The sequence below is a fragment of the Ursus arctos genome, unplaced genomic scaffold (genome assembly GCF_023065955.2).
Source record: "Ursus arctos isolate Adak ecotype North America unplaced genomic scaffold, UrsArc2.0 scaffold_25, whole genome shotgun sequence".
Lineage (NCBI taxonomy): Eukaryota > Metazoa > Chordata > Mammalia > Carnivora > Ursidae > Ursus > Ursus arctos.
The window spans coordinates 9,990,143-10,010,868 of NW_026622930.1; the positions used below are offsets into that span (position 1 = coordinate 9,990,143).

Here is a 20,726-nt window from a genome sequence, read left to right on the forward strand (position 1 = left end):
ACTGGGGCAGGTCTGTGTTTGTCCCCAGCTCCTGGGTCAGAGCCAAGCTCCAAAAACAATGGGAAACTGAGATGACCCGCCCTGCCCTGAGCCTGAGCCTGGCAGAGGGATAAAAGTCTAATAGGTGCTGAAGGAACCCCGACACATGCAGCAGTGTGGTGGCTCAGACTGCAAGGGGCCAAATTTGAGGCTGGGGCAGGGTCATCACCAGGCACGGAGTCATGAAGACCCCCTGGGCCACATTAGTGAGGACCACCCCCTCGTGGAAATAATGGGAGCCATGGAAAGCATTTCAGTGGGAGAATGGCCCATCAGCTTGCATTTTTATAAAAGATGCCTCTGACTGCAGATGGGATAAAGGGTGGGAGGGAGCTGAGCAGGGACAAGAGACCAGGTAGGGGTGACCACTAATCTTGGAAGAGGTGACGGGCCCCGAACTCGGACTGTATACTGAGACAGGAACGGGAAAGCAAACATCAGAAAATCAGAATGGCAGATGGGCAAGGCCAATGGTGGGTATTATTATTGACTCTATATTATACCAAGGAAACGGAGGCAGAGCGTAAATAGTCCACCCGAGTCACCTCGTTGGTAAATAGCAATGCTGGGTTCCTAATCCAACGTGGTCTGCCACGAAACCAGGAAAATGAGAAGCCAGGCTGCCGAGAAGGGAGGGGAGGGCAGCAGGGCTGTTATCAGAGCAGAAAAGCAGAGAAGCAGGGCGCTCAGAGCAGAGTACTTCCCACCAGGACGGACTTGTTCCCATCCCATGGAGGGAGACTCATGGGGAAGGTCAGAAGAGGGGTGGGGTGGGGGGGTTTGCACCTGTCTTTCATGAGGTTCTGGTTTTGAAACATGCCGGGGACAGGGCCTCGGGTTGTTTCAGAGCAGACCAGTGATTCCCGCACTCAGAGGGCAGCACATTCTCCTGGGGGCACTGGTTTCCCTGTGGGCTCCGGGCTCCCTCCCAGAATGGCTGGGCCCATAGGTGGGGCCGTGCATGGGGACCTGCTCCTCTTTATTGGGATACAGGTGGCTCCACAGAGCCGAGCTTGGGACCACAGCCTTGCAGGGGGAACGTTCCCTTACTGCTTTTGACCTTGGCTGCATTTTTTCAGTTGCTCTTACCAAACATCTTTTAATGACCTGTATTTCATTTTTTTCCCTGACTTTTTTATTATGGTAAAATACACAAAAGATTGATCAGTTTAATCATTTTTAAGTGTGCAGGGGCATTAAGTGCATTCCCGTCACTGTCCAACCACCACCTTCCATCTCCAGAACTTCTTCAACACCCCAACCAAAAGCCTACCCATTAAACACGAACTCCCCATTTTCCCCTCTCCCTAGCCTCTGCTATATAGATATCCACATACATGTAACACTGTGAAATAGAAGAATATGTATCAGTCTCTGCCCCCGGGTTGCTGACACAGAGCTCTTCAAACCCTTCTAATTTCCTAAGTGATAAGGGCAGCAGGAGCATCTCTTGTTCTAACATTTGGTCTCTGCCCCTGGCTCCTGACGCAGAGTTCCTAAATCCCTTGGAATTTTCTGGGTGATCACAGTGTCTTTTGTTCTAATGAGGTGACATTTGTTAGGTGCTTGGAGAGCTTCAGGATGGGGCTGGTTCCAGAAAGGCCAAGCCATGATTAGAAGCTTGGAATTTTCAGTCCCACCCTCCTTTCTCTGGGAAGGGGAGAGGGGCTGGGGTTAATCATCCACCCTGCCCAGGTGATGAAGCTTCCATAAAAATCCCAAAGAACAGGGTTTGGAGAGCTTCTGGGTCTGTGACCACATCTGCATGCTGAGAGGGTGGGGCATACCAGCTCCACAGGGACAGGAGCTCCTGCACTTGGGACCCTTCTGGACCTTGCCATATAAATCTCTTTATCCAGCTGTTCATTCATATTCTTTATTACACCCTTTATAATAAACCAGTAAACGTAAGTGTTTCCCTGAGTTCCGTGAGCCAGTCTTGCAAACTATGTCTTTGGATCTGAAATGTGTCTCTTGTAGTCAGTGTATAGTTGGATCATTTTTTAAATCCATTCTGCCAATCTCTGTCTTTTGATTGGAGGAATTTTATCCATTTACATTTAAAGTAATTGCTAATACAGAAGGACTTCTGCCATTTCCTATTTGTTTTCTATATGCCTTATAGAGTTTTTTGTCCCTTGTTTCCTGCATTACTATCTTCTTTTATGTTTAGTTGATTTTTTTGTAGTGAAACATTTTAATTCCCTTCTCACTTCCTTTTGTTCATCCTCTAGAGCTATTTTCTTTCAGTTACCATGGAAATTACATTTAACATCTTAAAGTTATAACACTCTTATTTGAATTTATGTCAGCTTAACTTCAATAGCATACAAAAGCCCTTCACCTATGTAGCTCCATCCCCACATTCTTTCAGTTATTTAAGTCACAAATTACATCTTTATTTATTTATTTGTTTATTTATTTATTTATTTTTATTTTTATTAGATTTTATTTATTTATTTGACAGAGAGAGAGAGACAGCCAGCGAGAGAGGGAACACAAGCAGGGGGAGTGGGAGAGGAAGAAGCAGGCTCCCAGCAGAGGAGCCTGATGTGGGGCTCGATCCCAGAACGCCGGGATCACGCCCTGAGCCGAAGGCAGACGCTTAACGACTGAGCCACCCTGGCGCCCCTACACCTTTATTTACTGTGTATCCAAAAACATAGACTAATAGTTGCTTTTTGTGGATTAGTCTTTTAAATCATATCAAAAATAAAAAGTGGAGTTACCAAGCAAAATTACAATAATACGAGTTTTTCTAATTGCTCATATATTTACCTTTACCAGAGATTTTTATTTCTTCATATAGATTGTATTTACTCTCTAGTGTCCTTTCATTTCAGCCAGGACTCCTTTCAGCACCTCTTGCGGGGGAGGACTAGTGGTAATAAAATCCTTCAGCTTTTGCTTATCTGGGAGTATCTAGATTTCTCCCTCATTTCTGACGGATGGTTTTACCAGATCCAGGATTCTTGGTTGACAGTTTTTTTCTCTCAGTTCTTTGAATATATCAATTGGTTAGATATTTAAACTTTCTGGGCCTCCATTTCCATCTACCTCAGATCATAATAATAATACCTACTTTATTAGTTTGTTGGTGAGCCTTAGATGAGAAAATACAGGCAAAACACATAGGTTGGTATTGGGCAACTGGTTCATACTTGATAAATCATAGCAGGTATAATCATACTTTCAGGTGAGGAATTTGAGGCCCAGAGTCCTGACTTGTTCCAGGTCACACAGCCAATGTGAAGGAAAGAACTGAGGCTTGACTGGGGTACTCCATGGGGTCTTCTGCCTACCATTTCACCATGCCTCACTGCCTTGGAGACCCTACATTATCTGATTAGAATTCCTGATTTTGCAGGGCCTGACTATCCTGGACAATGCTGCTTGCCCTGTGCACCTGTTTCCTCTGGCTGTCCACCACTGACCTCTGGACCGTCCAGGCTAAGGACCCAGATACTGACGTGAGCCCAAGGACCCCTCACCGGGACTTGGCTCCAAACAATGTGGACTTTGCCTTTATCCTATATAGGCATCTAGTGGCTTCACTCCCTGGAAAGAATGTCTTCATCTCCCCTGTGAGCATCTCCATGGCCTTAGCTATGCTGTCTCTGGGTGCCCGTGGTTACACACGGGTCCAGCTTCTCCAAGGTCTGGGCTTCAACCTCACCAAGTTGTCTGAAGCCGAGATCCACCAGGGCTTTCGGCACCTCCGCCACCTCTTCGAGAAGGAGTCAGACACCATGTTGGAAATGGCTATGGGTAATGCCTTGTTCCTTGACCGCAACCTGGAACTTCTGGAGTCATTCTTGGCAGACACCAAGCACTACTATGAGGCGGAGGCCTTGGCTGCAGATTTCAAGGATGGGGCTGGAGCCAGCAGACAAATCAATGAGTATATCAAAAATAAGACACAAGGGAAAATTGTGGACTTGGTATCAAAGCTGGATAGTTCAGCCATGCTCATCCTGGTCAACTACATCTTCTTCAAAGGTACTCCCCCACCCACTCCATTGCCAAGAATAAGAAGAGCCATCAGTAATAAAACCCAGGGTGCATTCTTGGGCAAAGCCTTTGATTTTACAAAGCACATTTTCATCTGTGAATCGCCATCTTCCCCATAATCCTATTAAGAAGGTAGAACATACCATCTTACAAGGGATCAAAATGACACCCAAAAGAATTGAGCAACTTGCCCAAGCTCGTGTAGGTTCTTTCAAGGCCCAAACATGTGATCATGAACAGACTGGCTGCCTCATGGTCTACAAATATTGGCTGAGTGCTGGCTGTGAGTCGGGCACTGGGCCAGGGGCTGGAAGCACAGCCTAGAACCAGACAGACACAGCCCCTGCCCCCCAGGAGCTCCCCCCAGATGGCCCCTATGTCACACACTTCCCCAGCACTCACAGCCAGCCCTGACCAAGTCCCATCTTGGCCAAACTTCAGCCTGTCCTCACCAATTTGGAGCAGGGTTTTCCAAAGCTCTTGTTCATAAAAATCACCATGGCAACTTGTTAAAATTACAGATTCCAGAGCCCATGCCAGACCTACTGAAGCAAAGCTTCTGCAAGAAAGTCCTAGAATTTGTATTTTTAACAAGGCCCCTTCCCCCAGTCATTTTTGTGATGAGACAATTTGGCAATACATTGTCCTTGAGAAGAAAATTCTATACTCCTTAGTTTATAGCACTGGTTCTCAACCCAGGGTGATCTTCACCCCCTTTTGCCCTCAGGGACACTTAGCCATGTCTAGATATTTTGGGTTGTCATAATTGAGGGTGTGGTGGGGTGTGTTCCTGGCATCTAGTAAGTAGAGGCCAGGGAGGCTGCTAAGCAAGACAGCTTCCACAATGATATCTGCTCCAGAACGACTGTTGTCCCAGGGCTGAGAAACCCTGGCCTAGTGTCATCTGCTTCTCTGTCCTTTCCAGCCTCATGTCTCAACATTTTCCTTCCTCCAGGTTCCCAATACACAGCACACTCATACACACACACACACACACACACACACACACACACACATTTTCTTTATCCATCCATCCATCCATCCATCCATCCATCAATGGACACTCAAGTTGCTTCCACACCTTAGTTATTGTTAATAATGCTGTGATGGACATAAGAGTAGAGTTACCTCTTTGAGGCCGTGAGTGCATTTCCTTCTGATATATTCCCAGGAGTGGGACTGTTGGATCATATGAAATTTCTGTTTTTAATTTTTTGAGGAACAACCATACCATCTTCCACATAAACTTGGCTGCACCAATTTACATTCCCACCAACAGTGCAGGAGGGTTCCCTTCTCTCCACGTCCTCGCCAACACTTGCTATCTCTCGTCTTTCTGATACCAGCCATCCGCATAGGTGTAAGGTGATAGACCACGGGTTTTGATTTCCCTGAGGACTAGTGATGTTGAGCACCTTTTCATGTACCTGTTCGCTATGTGTGTCTTCTTTGAAAAAAAAAATCCATTCAAATTCTCAGCCCATTTTTAATTGAATTACTTATTTTTTGCTATTGAGTTTTATGAACTCCTTTTATATTTTGGATATTGACCCACTACACAGTCTGCAACATCTTCTCCCGTTCTGTAGGCTGCTTCTCATTTGGTTGATTGTGTCTTTTGGAGTCACATCCAAAAATCATCACCAAAACCAATGTCAAGGAGCTTCTTTTTCCCTATGTTTTCTTCTAGGAGCTTTATGGCTTCAGATGTTACATTTAAGTCTTTAATCCACTTTGAGTTAATTTTTGCAAGTGGTGTAAGATAGGGGTCCAGTTTCATTCTTTTGCATGAATATCCAGTTTTTCTCACACCACTTACTGAAGAGACTATCTTTTTCCCATTGAGTAGTCTTGGCTCCCTTATCAAATATTAGTTGACCGTATGTGCAGGGTTTATTTCTCGGCTTTCAATGCTACTCCATTGGTCTCTGTTTTTATGCCACACTCTTTTGATTACTACGGCTTTACAATACAGTTTGAAATCAGGAAGAATGATGCCTCTAGATTTGTTCTTTCTCAAGATTGCTTTGGCTACATTTTTTCCATACAAAAGGCAGCATTCTTTACAGGGTCAAGGAGTCTGGGAATGTTTGCCCAGAAATGTTTCTGGGTGACAGGGCTGTGTGCTGCCTTGGGGTACCCAGGCTTTCTGGGACACAGAAAAACTAATTGGCAAGCATTCTTTAAGCCAGAGATACCCTGCCATGTTTCCAGCAAGCCAGGATAATAGAGAGCAATGAAGAGTGACATAGCTATCATCACTAAGCTTAGGACACATGAAGTGTCCCTGGCATGTTCCTTCCTTACTTAGTGAACTATCTTGACAGTCTTTTTTTGGAAAGATTTTCCACAGGAATCATCCTTGCTCTCTCCAATTGGCCCCCATAAATTCATAAGTTTCCCTACCACAAGTTCTCCTGGCCTAAGAATTTTCAAGAAGAAATCTCTTAAAGTAGAAGTTAGACCCCATTCTGTATTTTGTGTTGTGCCAAACTGGGTATGTTATGTTCTTCTAGAAAAGAAATATCCAGGAAAAAGCAAATAGCAAACTTTTAAGGATGAAAAACCTAACACTGAAAAATACTCACCTTTTTTGTTGCTGTTGTTGTGAGTTGGACAAGTTAGCCGCAAAACACGGCTGCTTCAGTCCAGGGGATCCCAGACCTCCTGTGGAGGATGGTTTGAGAACCCTCCAATGATCTCACCTGCTGTGAGACCGCCAGACTGTGACATCACGCTCAGTCATCGGGGATGGAGCAGGCACACAGTTTCTGGGCCTCCAGGCTCCACATCCGTAGCCCTTCCCCTCCATCCTCCCGCCTCTCCCTATTGCCTCCCTTAGCAGCCCTTACAGTGGGGTTGAGGCTGGCTCGGAACAAGAGTTCTGGCCTTGGGATCCATAGACCTCCCTTAAAGCCTGTTCTGTTCTCCATTTCTTGAACTGGATTGGGGTCTTGAACAGGACCTCCCAATGTCCTGTAGGCATTGGGAGGCAGAAGGGTCTGCCTGGAACTCTGAGCCAGCTACCCTCAGGCAGCCTCAGCTGGGAAACAGAGACCTCACAAGGACTCCTGGGCTTGAGGTCAAATCAGCCAAGACCAGGATTCCCTGGACTCGGGGTCCTCAGTCACCTCCAGACCTGAGGAGTTAACCTAGAGCATCGGAGGCCCTGATGAGGTCAACCTCGGTCTTTAAACATCCAGAATTCTGTCACCTGTGAGAGGACCCACAGTTGCTTGGAATAAGCCCAGAAGGGCCAAAGAGGCTCAGTAGATGGGCCTCACAATCAGGCAGGCTTTGGCTCTAAGGAGGAATTTTCCTTCCGTGAGAGCTGACCAGTAGTGAAAGTCTGGTGTGTAAAGGTAGTGAGTTCCCCATCACCAGGCAGGCAAAGAGGCTGTGTGATGCCATCGTGGAGCATGGGGGAGGGATTCAAGTCCAGCTGTGGGTGGAAGAGAGTGACCTTGAAGGCATCTTCTCATCCTGACTTTGCTTCCAGGAAATGTGGTGTGGCCCTCAGGGTCACACCGGAGGTCAGGAACCTCCCTCAGGGGAGTGGACACAGTCCACTGAGCAGCTAGGCTGCCTGCTGGGCTTCTGTGGCCAGACGTCAAGGCATGAGCATGGAATGGGTGGTCCATTTCTCCAAACTCCTCCACACCGACCTTGAATTTGCAACCCAAGTTCCATTTGCAACCATTTCCAGACCCTTCCTGTCCAGGATCCACTCCAGGCCCGGGGCAGGGGGTTGAGGCAAAGTCTAGTTTACTGACTTCTACCCCCAAATCCAAGGGCATTCTCCTTTGTCTCCCTCCTTTCATTTTTAGAGGCTCAGAAACAATTAATAACCCCCAATCCAGTTCAAGAAATGGAGGAGAGAACAGCCTTTAAACTGCTAGGCATTTCACAACTTACCAGAAAATTCTAGCCGCTCTGGTGGGGACCTTCCAGGGAGCGGCCGCCATGACACCTGCATAGCGGTCTGCTGCCACCCAAACTGCATTCTCGTCCAGCTCTCACAGGCCTGTCTCTGCCCCCTCCCCCCCTTCCAGGCACATGGGAACACCCCTTTGACCCTGAGAGCACCAGACAGGAGAACTTCTACGTGAACAAGACCACTGTGGTGAGAGTGCCCATGATGTTCCAGTCTGGCACCATCAAGTACCTTCACGACCGGGTGCTCCCCTGCCAGCTGGTCCAGCTGGAGTACTTGGGCAACGGGACCGTCTTCTTCGTCCTCCCAGAGGAGGGGAAGATGGACACGGTCATCGCCGCGCTAAGCAGGGACACCATTCAGAGGTGGTCTGAGTCCCTGACCACAGGGTAAGCCCTTGTCCTTCTCCCCCCAGACTCACCCTGCAGGGCTCATTGTCTGCTTCTGCTGGGTCTCCAAAGGCCTGAGGCGCTCTGACCGAGAGGTCAGCCCTTTTTATCCGTCTGTCCGCTGACACTGAGAAACTTTGGTGCATTCCACAAAGCGAGGTCCCCCTTCCCTGGGAGCCTAAGCCGCCCTCTGTGTTCTCACATTTTTGCATCGTTGGCTTAAATGGAGTTCACTAACAGCACCCCCGCCCCAGCCCCCAGCTTATCCATTGTTTATTATCTTGCTTCCCTGACATCAAGCACAGTCCAGACTCCTGGCAAGCCCCATGAAAAATAGAACAAAATGGCGGCGATCTCCATGACGGAAACAGCACAATGAATGGTTCTTAAGTCACTCAGGGATGTAGCTCTTCTTCAGTCAATCAGCCCATCAGTAAATAAGTAAGAAAGGAAAGACATAAGTAGGTAATACGTGAAGAAAAGGGAAAAGGGAAGAGAAAGAAAAGGGAAAGAGTGAGGGCCGTACATGCCGATGGGCTGATGGTTGGGAGGAGAACCGGCCCATGAACCGTGAATGCCAGATCTCAGGCACACACCGGAGATGGGCTCCGAACGCACGCGCAGGGGGGACTGGATGAGCATGTGAGCTAGGCATGAATGATGAATGAATGAATGAATGAATGAATGAATGATGAATGATTGAACTCATTGCCCCCAGGCACCTCTGAGCTAGACAGCAATCAAAATCATGGTCAAGCACGTGCGCAGCCCCAGCCTGTGCCTTGGAGGAGGGGGGGATGTTCATGAATCCTCACTCTCGTGAGATTGGAGTGCTGTCTGTGCCCCAGCAATCAGAGCAGTGCCATCAGGGTGGGATCTGGTGGCGGGTGGGGCGCTGCAGACCCAAAGGGCAGAGGCGACGCAAGCCAATCCTGCCTCCTAGCCTGTGGGAAATGAGAAGAATAATCTTTCTTTTCACACCAAAAATAATCTTTTCGCTAAAACACTTTAGCTGAAAAAACATCAATAACACATGCCATTTTCTCCAAATTTTTAAAAAAATAAACACCCAAGGCTGTCTCTTGCACCTTTAGCTGTCAAATATGATTGGGCATGAATTCTCTACTCCATCCAAATGATGGCCCCCTAGCCCCAGAAGGCAGACCCTATGGTTCCTCACCTCCAGGCTTGTGTCACCTCTTCTCCCACCTTTCCCCTCCCAGGATCACCTCCTCCCCTCATTGGAGCGCCATCCCTCAAGGTCCGGCTACTGCCCACCTCCTATGGAAGCCTCCTTGCCCCACACTGGGCCCCTGAGCACCCTCCCTCCCCTCCTCCTCCCTTCCTCCCTCTCCCTCTTCCCTTCCTCCGTCTTCTTCCTCCCTTCCTCCCTCTCCCTCCTCCCTTCTTCAGCTCTCCCTCCTCCCTCCCGCTCCCTCCTCCTTCTCCCTCCTCCTTCCATCCCGCTCCCCCCTCACTCCCCCCCCCCCCAGTCCTCCCATGAGGCAAGGGGGCTTTGAAGCAACTCCTCGTGGCCTCTCCACAATTCTGCTGCTTCCCAGTGGTCTGACTTTGGGAAGTTCCTCAGCTCCTCTTGAGTTTCATTCTCTCTGTGGGGACACTGTGGATGCTGGCTTCCAACTTCCTAAGGCTGCAAGCGCACACGTGCATTAGATGCGATACAGAAGCTAAAGGACATCCAGCAGGTGTTTGGTAGGGCCAGTCTCCCCGACTGCCAGCAGCTCTCCCCCATCTAGTGCCCTTGTTGCCCTGCACTGCCTTGCTGTGTCGATGAGGACAAGCACAGAGAGGGACAGGGCTTGGTTAAAGCCACACAGCCTTAGTGGCAGGGCTGGGGCCAGGAGCCTGCTCCCAGACGGGTGCTCCCTCCACTCCTCTGCTTCTGCCTGGGGTGCTTGGGGGACCACAGGGACTTCTTTAGGGACCCTTCTCTTCAAAGTCCAGGGGCGCAGCTATACCACAGGTGGAATCCACTCAAAGGAAGAGCTGAGAAGAAAAGATTCAGCAATTCATAGGCCCGGAGAGGACGCTGCCTGTGTGATGGAGGGAGAGGCAAATCCTGCGTCTTGTTCTGTCCCTTCCCCTTTTCCACAAAGATCGTGTCCAGCTGGGAGGCAGGGTCTGGAGGGATCACAAGGGAAACCAAAGTCGGGGGGCCGGCCCAGCCCAAGGAAAGGCTAACCCCATCTGCTTACCCCTGAGCAGCCAGGTAAACCTGTACGTCCCAAGGGTGGTCATCTCCGGAGCCTACGACCTCAGGGCCATCCTGGGGGACATGGGCATTGCAGACTTGTTCGACAAGGAGGCAGATTTCTCCGGCATCACCCGAGAGGCGCCACTGAAGTTGTCAAAGGTAAGTGTCCCTAGAGTCCCTCTTTTTTTCCGCAAAAAATTCACAGTACAAATAATAATAAGGAACATGGGGCCCCTTCACGAATAGGCCTCTAAGCCCCAGGTGGAGAGCCCCGGGTCTTATCCACACCCCAACTCTTACAACAGGGTAAATGGAGGCTCAGCGGGAAAATATGATGTCCCCACGGTGACACAGGAGCTAGTGACAAGGGTGGGACCCCCTCCAAAAAGGATCCAGGAAAATGGGAAACATCTGAATGCAGCCCCATCAGACGGTCTGCCCAGAACACTCTCTCCCTTCATTCTTTAGCTTTATGCTCTGTGGGTCCCTCCGTCATTCAGAAAACATTTATTGGACACCCACTCTGTGCCCCAAACTGCTGGGCTCCGGGGGCACCTGCATTACTGAGACATGGCCGTGCCCTCACGGGGTCTCAAGGTCGTGTGGTGGCCGAAAGAGAGGGGGCAAGAGATGGCTGAGGTGGCAGCAGCCCCTCCCTCAAGCACAAAGACTTGGACCATCGTGGTGCCCAGCACACCGTGGGGGCGATAAAATGCCTGTTGTGCAGACGATGGGGTCAAACAGCCGCTTCCTCGTATGGGGAGCACGATTTCTCCAAGGACGAGCCTCTGGCTTGGGAAAGGTAGATCGCTCACCAGGGCCACAGAGCTGGTACATGACAGCCTGACGTTTGGCCTGGGGTCTCTCCGACTCAAAGCCTCATTTCCCAAGACAAAGCACAGGGCTGCTGACCCCAGGCCGGCTTCTTGCGGTGCCTCCGGCTCCTGGCTGTCCAGTCAAGGAGCTCCCCTGCCCCAGAGGACGTTGATCATTAGCCCGTTCTGATTCACTGAAGGCGTCTCACACGAGCTGCACAAGCATTTTGCTGATTGCAGAACTCCTCCCAATTTTGATCACAGCAAGAGACAGTTCAGCTGCCCCTTTCCGTTCTGAGTAGACATGAGCACTTGCAGAAACGGGCCCCTAGTGTTTGGCCAGCAGGGTGCAAAAGGAGCAAGGTCCGCCTCGCCCAGGACCCGGTAAGGAGTGCCTGATGTGGACACTGAGGTCCAGTGTGTACGGCGAGATCCCTGATCTCCCTGTGGTGGGCTCCATCGGCCCGCTTTCTAGGGAAGAAGTCTAGGTGTGAGCTGGGTTCTGGAGGGGGACAGACCCTGGCCCTCATCCTGGGGCTGCCACTTAGATGAGGAGCCAACAAGTGACCCTCTCTGAGCCTCAGCTTTGCCACCTGTAAAACCAAGGCTGGGAGGAATGGGAGCGGTGAGGGGTGGCAAGCTCCCAACATGCCCCGGGCGCTCAGCCTCCACCTTCTTCGGCCCCGTACCCCACAGGTGGTCCATAAGGCTGTGCTGCAGCTCGATGAGAAGGGCTTGGAAGCAGCCACCTGCCCCAGAGTCATGCTAGAGGGGGCGTCTGAGCCTCTCACCTTCCGCTTCGACCGGCCCTTCGTTCTCATGATCTTCGACCACTTTTCGTGGAGTAGCCTTTTCTTGGGCAAGGTTGTGAATCCGACCTAAAGCCGCCCCCCAGGAGCCGAGCCCCAGCTGACCCTGCGCACCAGCAACGCTCTGGGTAGTGGGAGGCTCCCCCTGTCTTCTCCAGGTTCTTCTGTCCAAATAAATCACCATCACTGCTGCTGCTGGCAGGCGTGCTTGAAGGGATGAAGTGGGACAGGTGACAAACTCGAATGACAGCATGTGATCTTGACCCCTGTAATTTTCTGGTGTGGACCATCGTGCTGTGGTTTTGTAATACGCAGAAGCCGGGGGAAGGGTATGTGGAAACACTATCGTTTTTGTACATTTTTGTAAGTGTGAAATTATTTCTAGAAAAGGAGGAAATCATGCAAGCCCAAACACGACAGAAAGACATCTTTGAAGCACTAAGGGGAATGTTGTGACATCTTCAAAAAAGAAAGAAACAAAACAATCCTTCAGAAACGAAGGCAAAATAAAGGTTTTACTCCAGACAAACAAAAGCTGAGAAAGTTTGTCACCTGCCCTAAAGAAAATTTTTAAGTAGTTTTTCAGGCTGAAACAACATGGTTCTAAGTGGAAATTTGGACCTATGCAAAAGAATGAAAAGGACTGGAAAGGGTATATATGCGAACAAAGAAAAAACGTTGTTTAAATGTCTTTAAAATATAATTAACTGTCTAAAGCAAAAATAGTGATCGGTTTGTTGCTTCAAGCTCCAGAGCTCCCTTTATCCACTGCTCTGCAAAAACTGGATCTGGACATGATGTTAAGCTTTGTCAGTAGAGGGCGCTAGAGAAACGTTGCCAGAGGACGAGACTTACCCTCCTAGTTTGGGGCAAAAAGCATTAAATGAGATAAAGAAGAATTAGATAGATGATAGATGATAGATAGATAGATGATGATAGATGATAGATAGATAGATGATAGATAGATAGATGATAGATAGATAGATAGATAGATAGATAGATATGGAAGGTATAATTAGACCTGAATCCTAAAGCCATCATCTTACTTAACAAGAAAACACTAAATGCATTCCGATTAAGGTCAAGAGTAAGACAGGGCTGCGTTATATCCGCCACCATTTCACATTGTCCTGAGGGTATTAGGCCATGCAGTTAGACAAGAGAAAGCAGAGGGATGGAATGGGAAAAAATGAAATACAACACTACTTGCAGACGGCATATAATACACTTGCAGAACTCTAGCAAATCAGTGATAAAACAAACTCATGTAACGAAAGAATTCAGCAAGCCGTCAGGCGATAGCATCAACATGCAAGAACATGAGCCTTCATATACACAAATCACAACCAGTTAAATAATGGAGGAGAAAACCCAGTAATAACCCCCCCAAAATACAGCACTTAGAAATAAACAAGAAATATGCAGAATCTACATTGAGAAAATTATGACACGACTCCTTAGAGATGCAAAATCAGACTTGAACAAATGGAAAAGATACTCCTTATATAAGACACCTCAGTATCGCCTGGATATCCGTCTTCTCTGGGTTCATTTAACAATTCGATGGTATTCCAATAAAAGTACTAGCAAATTTTTTTTTTTCTTTGGAAATAGGTAAGATGATCCCGAAGTCCATACAGAAAGATAAAGAGCCAGGAAAACACTGACAAGGAGAAGATATGGGTGGGGGTGGGGAGGATAGGGAACCAGCCTGAACAGATATGAAAGCAATCCACACAGATCCTCTGATTGATTCTGTGGCTCTGGAACGTAAGTCCGGGGGCAGCCCAGTGACACAGGCTTGGGAGACTGGAAGTAGACACCAGGACACATGGGAACTTAATACTCAAAAAAGAAAGACTTTTAAATAAACAGTATTGGGAAAACTGCATAGTCATTGGGGAAAAAAGATACAAGTAGACCCATTCTTCACACCATACATAAGAATAAACTAAGAATCAGAGATTTCCGTGAGAAAAAAGGAAGCTAGAGGAGTAGGAGAAGAAAGCACTGGTCAATTCTTCTACAATGCAGGCGTAGAAAAAGGTTTTCTGCCCATGACTCACAGTCCAGATGAAATTAAAGAAAAGATGGGCAAATTTGACTACATAAGAAGTATGTTTTTTAATTGCCTGGTCAAAAATTCACACTTTGCAACAGAAATGAAAACTGGAGAGAATATATTTGCAAGGTCGTCACTGGGCAGGTAGCCCTCACCTGCGCGGCTGGAATATATGAAAACACGTTCAACTTCATTTCCAATTTTAAAAGAATGCAAGTTAAAACTCCACAGAGGTGCCGTTCCCTCTCTGTCGGGTCGGCACAGCCGTGAGAGCTTCCCAGCACAGCCCGCGGATGGTGGGGAGACCACGGGCACGCAGCGCTGGGGGGAACGCTAGCGCCCGCTATGCAGCCGGAGATTGGCAATACGTACCTTATTCGTTTCCTACAACCGTTGCGATCAGTCACCACATGCGAGGTGTCTTCAGACACAGAAACAAATTCTTTCATGGTTTTGGAGGCCCAAAGTGGGAGCATAAGGTGTCAGCAGGGTTTTTCCCACAGGAGGCTCAGAAACAGAACCCATTCTGGGCTTGTCTCCTAGCTCTGGTGGCTGCTGGCGGGCCCTGGCGTCCCAGGACTTGTAGACACACGTCCCAGTCCCCGCCTCTGTCTTCACGGGGCCTCCTGAAGGCCTTGGGAAGGCCTTTCTCTTTAAGGATGGCTGCATCTCGACTAGGTGAGCTCCCTCAAGAGCTTTTGGTAACTAGGCAACTGTTCCTTCCCATCACGGCTCCCACCCAGACCCTTGCACGTAGCCCTTGGAAGCCTGGACAGGCTGTCAGTCCGTCCACCTGCCCCAGGCGGGGCCGTGAGTCCTGCTGACAGCAGCCCCCATTCGCCCCACCAGGCACCAGGCTGAGTGCTTGTCACAGACGTCCCCGCCGCTTGCAGGGCTAAGCAGCATGTGCTCCCGGCATGTGCCTGCCTTGCCGGCCCAGAGAGAGGGGCCCGGGCCCGGGCGGTGAGAGCTGTTCTCCCAGACACTGGGTGGAGGAGGAGTCAGAGGTTGGGAAGCCTTGTCTTTCCCACATCGCACCACCCACCTACCCAAGCCAGCTCACGGTCGTCTCTCACATTTCCTCCTCTGTAAAGTCCGAATCTGGGTGCCGCGTGACCTCTGATGTCCCTTCTGACCCAGTGTCACACAGCGACAACCATTCATTAGCGCATCGGGCCAGGCATAAGCTCTTCACCTGCACGACCCCATGAGCTGCGGGTACAGCAGTGCTAAGAGTTCGGCCTTGGGAGCCCATTTTATAGATGGGAAAACCAAGGCCGAGTGAGGGTGGGGAGCTAGTTCAGGGTGCACAGCTGGGAAGGAGCCCCAGCGACAGCAGTAGGGACTGAGTGTGACCTGCTGGGGACAGCGCAGGACTCATGTCCTTGCCAAAGGCACAGAGCTTCTGAGCCACACTTCCAGGGGCTGGCACTTGCTGTCCAGCTCCTTGCTGCCTCTGGGTGCTGCTGAGTCCTAGGCCAGGGGCTCCACTCTGACCATTCTATGAAGGGGGGGAAGCGAGCACGTAGGGGCTGAGTTGCATTCCCCAGTGAATACAGCAGGGGGCCCAGGGGTGGCTGGCGGAGGCTCTCACACTCTTCCCAATACATTCTGCGGCCTTCCCTTGGAAAGATCTATTCTGAAATCCTGGCAGGCATTGTGAGAGCCTCGCAGAGGGTCAAATGCAATGCAGTGACTTCTGTGGAGTCCTGAAGCTGTCTGTGAACACCGCGCTCCACAGCGTTCGGCCCGCTGGTCCCTCTCAGACATCTGGCAAAGCTGAACCCCCCACCCCACCCCAGTCTGCAGGAAGGAGCCCCTCCCCTGTCAGCTGCAGGACATTGCAAATGTCCTTCTCAGCTAAGCAGGTGCTGCTCCAAGGAACACTCTGGAAACATGTTGGGGCACTTTGGCTTCCACAAAGATTTGAGGAAATGCGGTTGGCATTTAGCCCATGAGGGTCAGAGATGTCAGATATCCTGGACCGCACAGGACCGTCCCTCTTGATGGAGTGACCCGGGTCCCACACGACCGATGTTCCACTGCAAGTCCAGACGGGTGAGGAACCTGGCCAAAACTCATCTGAGCCCAGACCCTCACAGTCCTGCGGGTGTTTGATTTCATATGAAAACACGTTTCCCCCAGGGTTTTCATTCCCGCTGAATTTCCTGTGAAGACAACTACTATAAATCAGAGGAAGATTTGCATTTTATTTTTGGGAACTTTACCAAGTATGATTCACATTCCAGAAAACCTTATGGCTCGGATCAGCGGAGTAGGTCTTACTGTCTCTTCCCCCCCCACCGCCCCCACGGGGTGCCCAGCTCTGGACTGGGGATCCAGGGGGCCTCTGTGGGATCCACCATCGCCTTTCTTCACACGAGCTACTCAGCCCCTGGAGCAAGTCCATCCCACGAGGCGCTGGATCCTTCCAGAACAACACCTGGGGTTGAGAAGCAGCAGTCTCACAGCAGAATTCCAGTCGTATTCCAGGTTGGAGAAGCGGCTGGGGAGTATGGGAAGCCTGTCTCTCTGTCTTCCCTTTTGCAGAAACACCACCTCCAAGTGGGATGTTAATCAGTAACAGTCCCTCGGGGAGCACCCTTTGGAATAGCAAATATTTGCTGCAAACCCTAACCTTTCCTGTCCTTTCTCTGAGTGAAGGACCTTCACAGGCACCAGGGGGCCACTCGCTGGTAAGAGCCAGCTGATTAAAGGAGACCTTCAAAGGGTCCCGCCAGCGAGGTATGGGGGAGAGATGTTCTCGTTGGGTCTGGGTGCGTCCAAGGTGAGGGGGTGGGTGTCCAGGCAGTGCCAAGCCCTCACCCCAGACGCCCATAGGACAGGAGTGGCTTAGAGGTGCGTCCTAGACGCAGGGGCCTGCCTTTGCAGGATGGTGGCCAGAGGAAAGCTTTCAAGGTTTGAGACGTCACGCCCACAACACTCACTGCGCAAACCACACTCGCGTCCTTGTCTTGCTTCCCAGGGGCCCAGCCTGCCCCTTCCAGGACTGGGGGCGGGGCTGCTACTCCAGGCACAGTCAGGGCTGAGGAGTGGCCGGTGAGCCGTTGAGGTCTTCCTTCGAAGGTTCTATTTAAGTTGATGCACCCTTGGCATGCCTGAGGGCCCCCCGGTGCCCGGAGAGGGGAGGGACCCCTGCAGACATTCTGCTCCGGTCAGCAGATGGACGCAGGCTTCTGGGGTTACCTGGGACTGCCCGGTAAGCAGCAGGCAGGGACACCCGTGTATCCCAGGGCCGGCTGTTGTTTTATGTCCACACGGACGGGGACACGGGCCCTGCATCAGGGAGGAGAGGCCTGGGAGCTTCACTCGTTCGCAATGGGCTCCGGGTGGCCTGGTTCAGAATGAGGGTCTCTGCTGATGGGAACTGCAGCCTCCCGCCTCCCTAGGGCACCGGGGGGTCCCAGAAGAGAGCGAGTGTGCTGCCAGCTGACCCCCGGAAACCAAGTGTGGGGACAGCCAGGTGGCACCGCCCAGCCCACAGATGTTTATTCAGATGGGAACCATGCAGGTGCTCAGGGGCCCAGGGAGGTGGGGGGTGGAGGCAGCTAGGGGTGCCGAGTGTGGGTTTGGAGACCCACATCCCTTGCTGGAAGGCCAGCCCCGCCCGAATGCGTGACAGGGGCCGAGAGAGCCAGGACCCGGTTCACAGGCCGCTGCAAGGATCAGCTGGGAGGGTCCCAGGGGAGCTTAGCCCAGGCCTGCTGCGGGCGAATCCGAGACTCACCTGTTTCTGTTCTGGGGCGCTCCGGGTACAGTGGAGGCAGGGGCCACAGATCTGGGCCCAGGGCTGGGTGGAATGCGGAGGAGAGGTGCAGGGGGAGAATTCCGATCACCGCAGCCTGGCTCGGGCAGGAGGCTGGCTGCCGTCCAGCCCAACGATCAAGGGCAGTGAACCAAGCGGGTGAATCCAAGCTTGACCTCCCCACTGCCCCATTCTGCTGGGACCCTCACCCAGTCGGGCTGCGGCCCAGACCTCACCCTCACCCTCGATAATCCCCACGCCTGCTGGGAGGCAGTGGGAGGACTGGGGAACGCTGGAGGCCCCTGCCCTCGGCCCAGCAACCCAGGGCCTGGCGGGGGATGGAATCCAGAGGAGGTTTTGCTCTGAGAAATAACGCCACTCCCGGGGTGAACAAATGCGGCCCCTACTTGCTCGGGGTCTCCCGGCAGAGCTGAGAGCCCGACCACCCCGCGCAGGAAGAAAGCGGGGTCGGTGACACAACTGCAAGGTGACACAGGAGGAGACAAGTATCGGGCGTTAAACACAATCTGTGCCCCTTCTCTCCCGAGGAAGGCTTGCTGCCAGAGGCGCTCCTGTGGCCTCCCCGCTGCCCGGATGGAGGCCGTGCTAAGCCTCCAGCTTCCCTGCCTCCTGGCTGAGATGTGGCTGGCGCCGGCCCCAGCCCCGAGCCCCCAGGTGCCAGAGGCCCAGGCACGGTTAGAGGTTCCACAGACCACCCCAAAGGCCCCCGAACGAGAATGGCCAGGGAGCTCGGGCGGAGGCCAAGGAGGCCAAGGTTGAGCCCTGGCTCGTGGCCAGAGGGCAGCCGCTCGCTGAGACCACCTCTAACCGGCTCGGCCTGCTGCACCAGATCTCCAGGCAGCACACGTGGTCCTCTCCCTGATGCTGGGGGCCAGGGGGCGGACCAAGGCCCAGCTGGAGCACGGACTCCACCTGCAGGTCCGGGGAGCCGGACCGCACACAGGCCTGACCTCTCCCAGCAGCTCCAAGACAGCCTCCCCCCACCCCCAGAGCTGGGCCTCTCCCCCAGGGGAGTTCGGCGTTCATCCGCAAGGATCATGTCAAACAGACCTTCCTCAGTGTATCCAAGAGGCACTTCGATACAGTGTGTGACTCCGAATTTTCCCAACGCCTCACAGGCCAAAGGGCTCAGGAGTCATTATGTTGACAAAGAGACTGGGTGGGGGGCAATTCCCTCACTCTTTGAGAAGAGTCATGCCGACAGGGGGTTAATTCCTGTCTGTGGCTTACATCCTGCTGCCAGGTGCCTTGACACAAGGCTCTGCTCTCCCAGCGACGTGGCTCTCTGTCCGGCTCCTCCTGTCCTGTCTGGCCGGCATCTGCGTAACACCAGATGATTCTCTCGGCCGTGCTTTGTTTCATAAACAGATCAGAACGTGCGAGAACCCGGGAGGTGTACCGGTCGCAGTGCTGGACAAGTTTCCGTTTGCTGCCCCTGCCCTGGTGACCTCACCTTTCCAGCACCTTCTGGGCACCTGCACCCCATCCTCCCCTGACATTCGGACACAGTGCATCTACTCGTCTGTTGGAAAAAAAGCGGGCCTAGCATCTGAGAGGTTTAGGGTTACATCTTTGCTCCTTCTCTGCTTTTGTGACTGGGGGGTGGGGGGGGGACAAGTGACAAGGTCGCTTGTCCTCGGATTCTTTGTATAGAAAATAGGGTCACCCCCACCTACTATGGCAATGAAAGTGAAGCTCAGAGAGGTTAGCCTGACCCAGGTCACATGATAAACGGCAGGGGCCAAACTCACAGCCAGGCTCCCGACACTCTGGACACTCTTGTGCGGGCTTCTTTCTGTCCCACCTCCTTGGGTGCTGAACTCATGTGGCCACTGCGGCAGCAGAAGGCTGGTGTGACCTTTTTAGCGTTCAGAGTCTATGGCTTTTGTCTACATTTCGCCATTCTATGTACTTGTCCTGCAGAAACGTGGAAGCTTTCTTCCCAAAGTTCCAGCTAGATCAGAAGTATGAGATGTGTGAACTGCTTAAGCAGTTAGAAATCAGAAGAGTCTTCTCACTCGGGGCTGCCCTCCCTGAGCTCTCAGTTACTTCAAGAAACCTGAAAGTACCCAAGGTAAGTCAAGGTCCTTCAGGAGGGCCCAATCCCAAAGCATGACACGTGACCAAAACCAACAGATATTTTTGCAAACCATTTGACATCGATAAAATACCATCCTGTCGTAGAGAAGTCGTAGTGGAAAATTAGATTTAAAATTCCAAAAAATTTGAAACAGCACTCCAGTTGGATGTTTTAATAATTTTGAGCTACTTTATTAAAACACGTAACTCATTTAATTCCTCTCATGCGGACTTCTCCCTCTTCCCTCCCAGTGCTCAAGATTGACCCCCAAAATGGAACTGGGTCACAGATTCATTAAAATTGCAGAAAATGACACCACTTTCAAGATGAAAGACTCCCCCAGAGGTCACCTGGCCCAATTTCCCACCCCTTGTGGAAGTCTCTAGAAAATCCCTACAAAACAGCCCCCTCATTCTTTCTTTCAGTGCTTCCAATGACAGAGAACTCACCAATTCTTTGAAAAGCAGCTCAATCCACCAATAGCTAAAATTGTTTTTGTTAATACACCCACCCCTCTCTGTAATTCCTCCCTAACCAACTCAGGCTCTTTGGCCTTAGTTCTGCCTGTGAAGCTACTAAGAGCGA

The 20,726-nt window shown here is 51.2% G+C and overlaps 1 protein-coding gene and 1 long non-coding RNA gene across 3 annotated transcripts in view; one reads left to right on the forward strand and one right to left on the reverse strand.

Annotated features, from left to right (window-relative positions):
* LOC113267317 (corticosteroid-binding globulin-like) overlaps positions 1–12,935 on the forward strand; it is a 21,383-nt gene extending 8,448 nt beyond the window's left edge. For both annotated transcript variants that reach the window (XM_026515377.4, XM_026515378.4), the window contains exons 2-5: positions 3,407–4,038; positions 8,103–8,373; positions 10,600–10,747; positions 12,100–12,935. In XM_026515377.4, the coding sequence (XP_026371162.1) occupies positions 3,426–4,038; positions 8,103–8,373; positions 10,600–10,747; positions 12,100–12,285 (1,218 nt within the window). In that variant the 5' untranslated portion in view covers positions 3,407–3,425 and the 3' untranslated portion in view covers positions 12,286–12,935. The remainder of the gene's footprint in view (positions 1–3,406; positions 4,039–8,102; positions 8,374–10,599; positions 10,748–12,099) is intronic.
* A 3,529-nt stretch (positions 12,936–16,464) lies between these two features.
* LOC130544790 (uncharacterized) lies at positions 16,465–19,617 on the reverse strand. The gene is made up of 2 exons (XR_008961386.1): positions 18,023–19,617; positions 16,465–17,629 (listed from the first exon to the last, which is right to left on the reverse strand). It is a non-coding gene; the product is annotated as an uncharacterized LOC130544790 (long non-coding RNA).
* Positions 19,618–20,726: the final 1,109 nt, after the last annotated feature.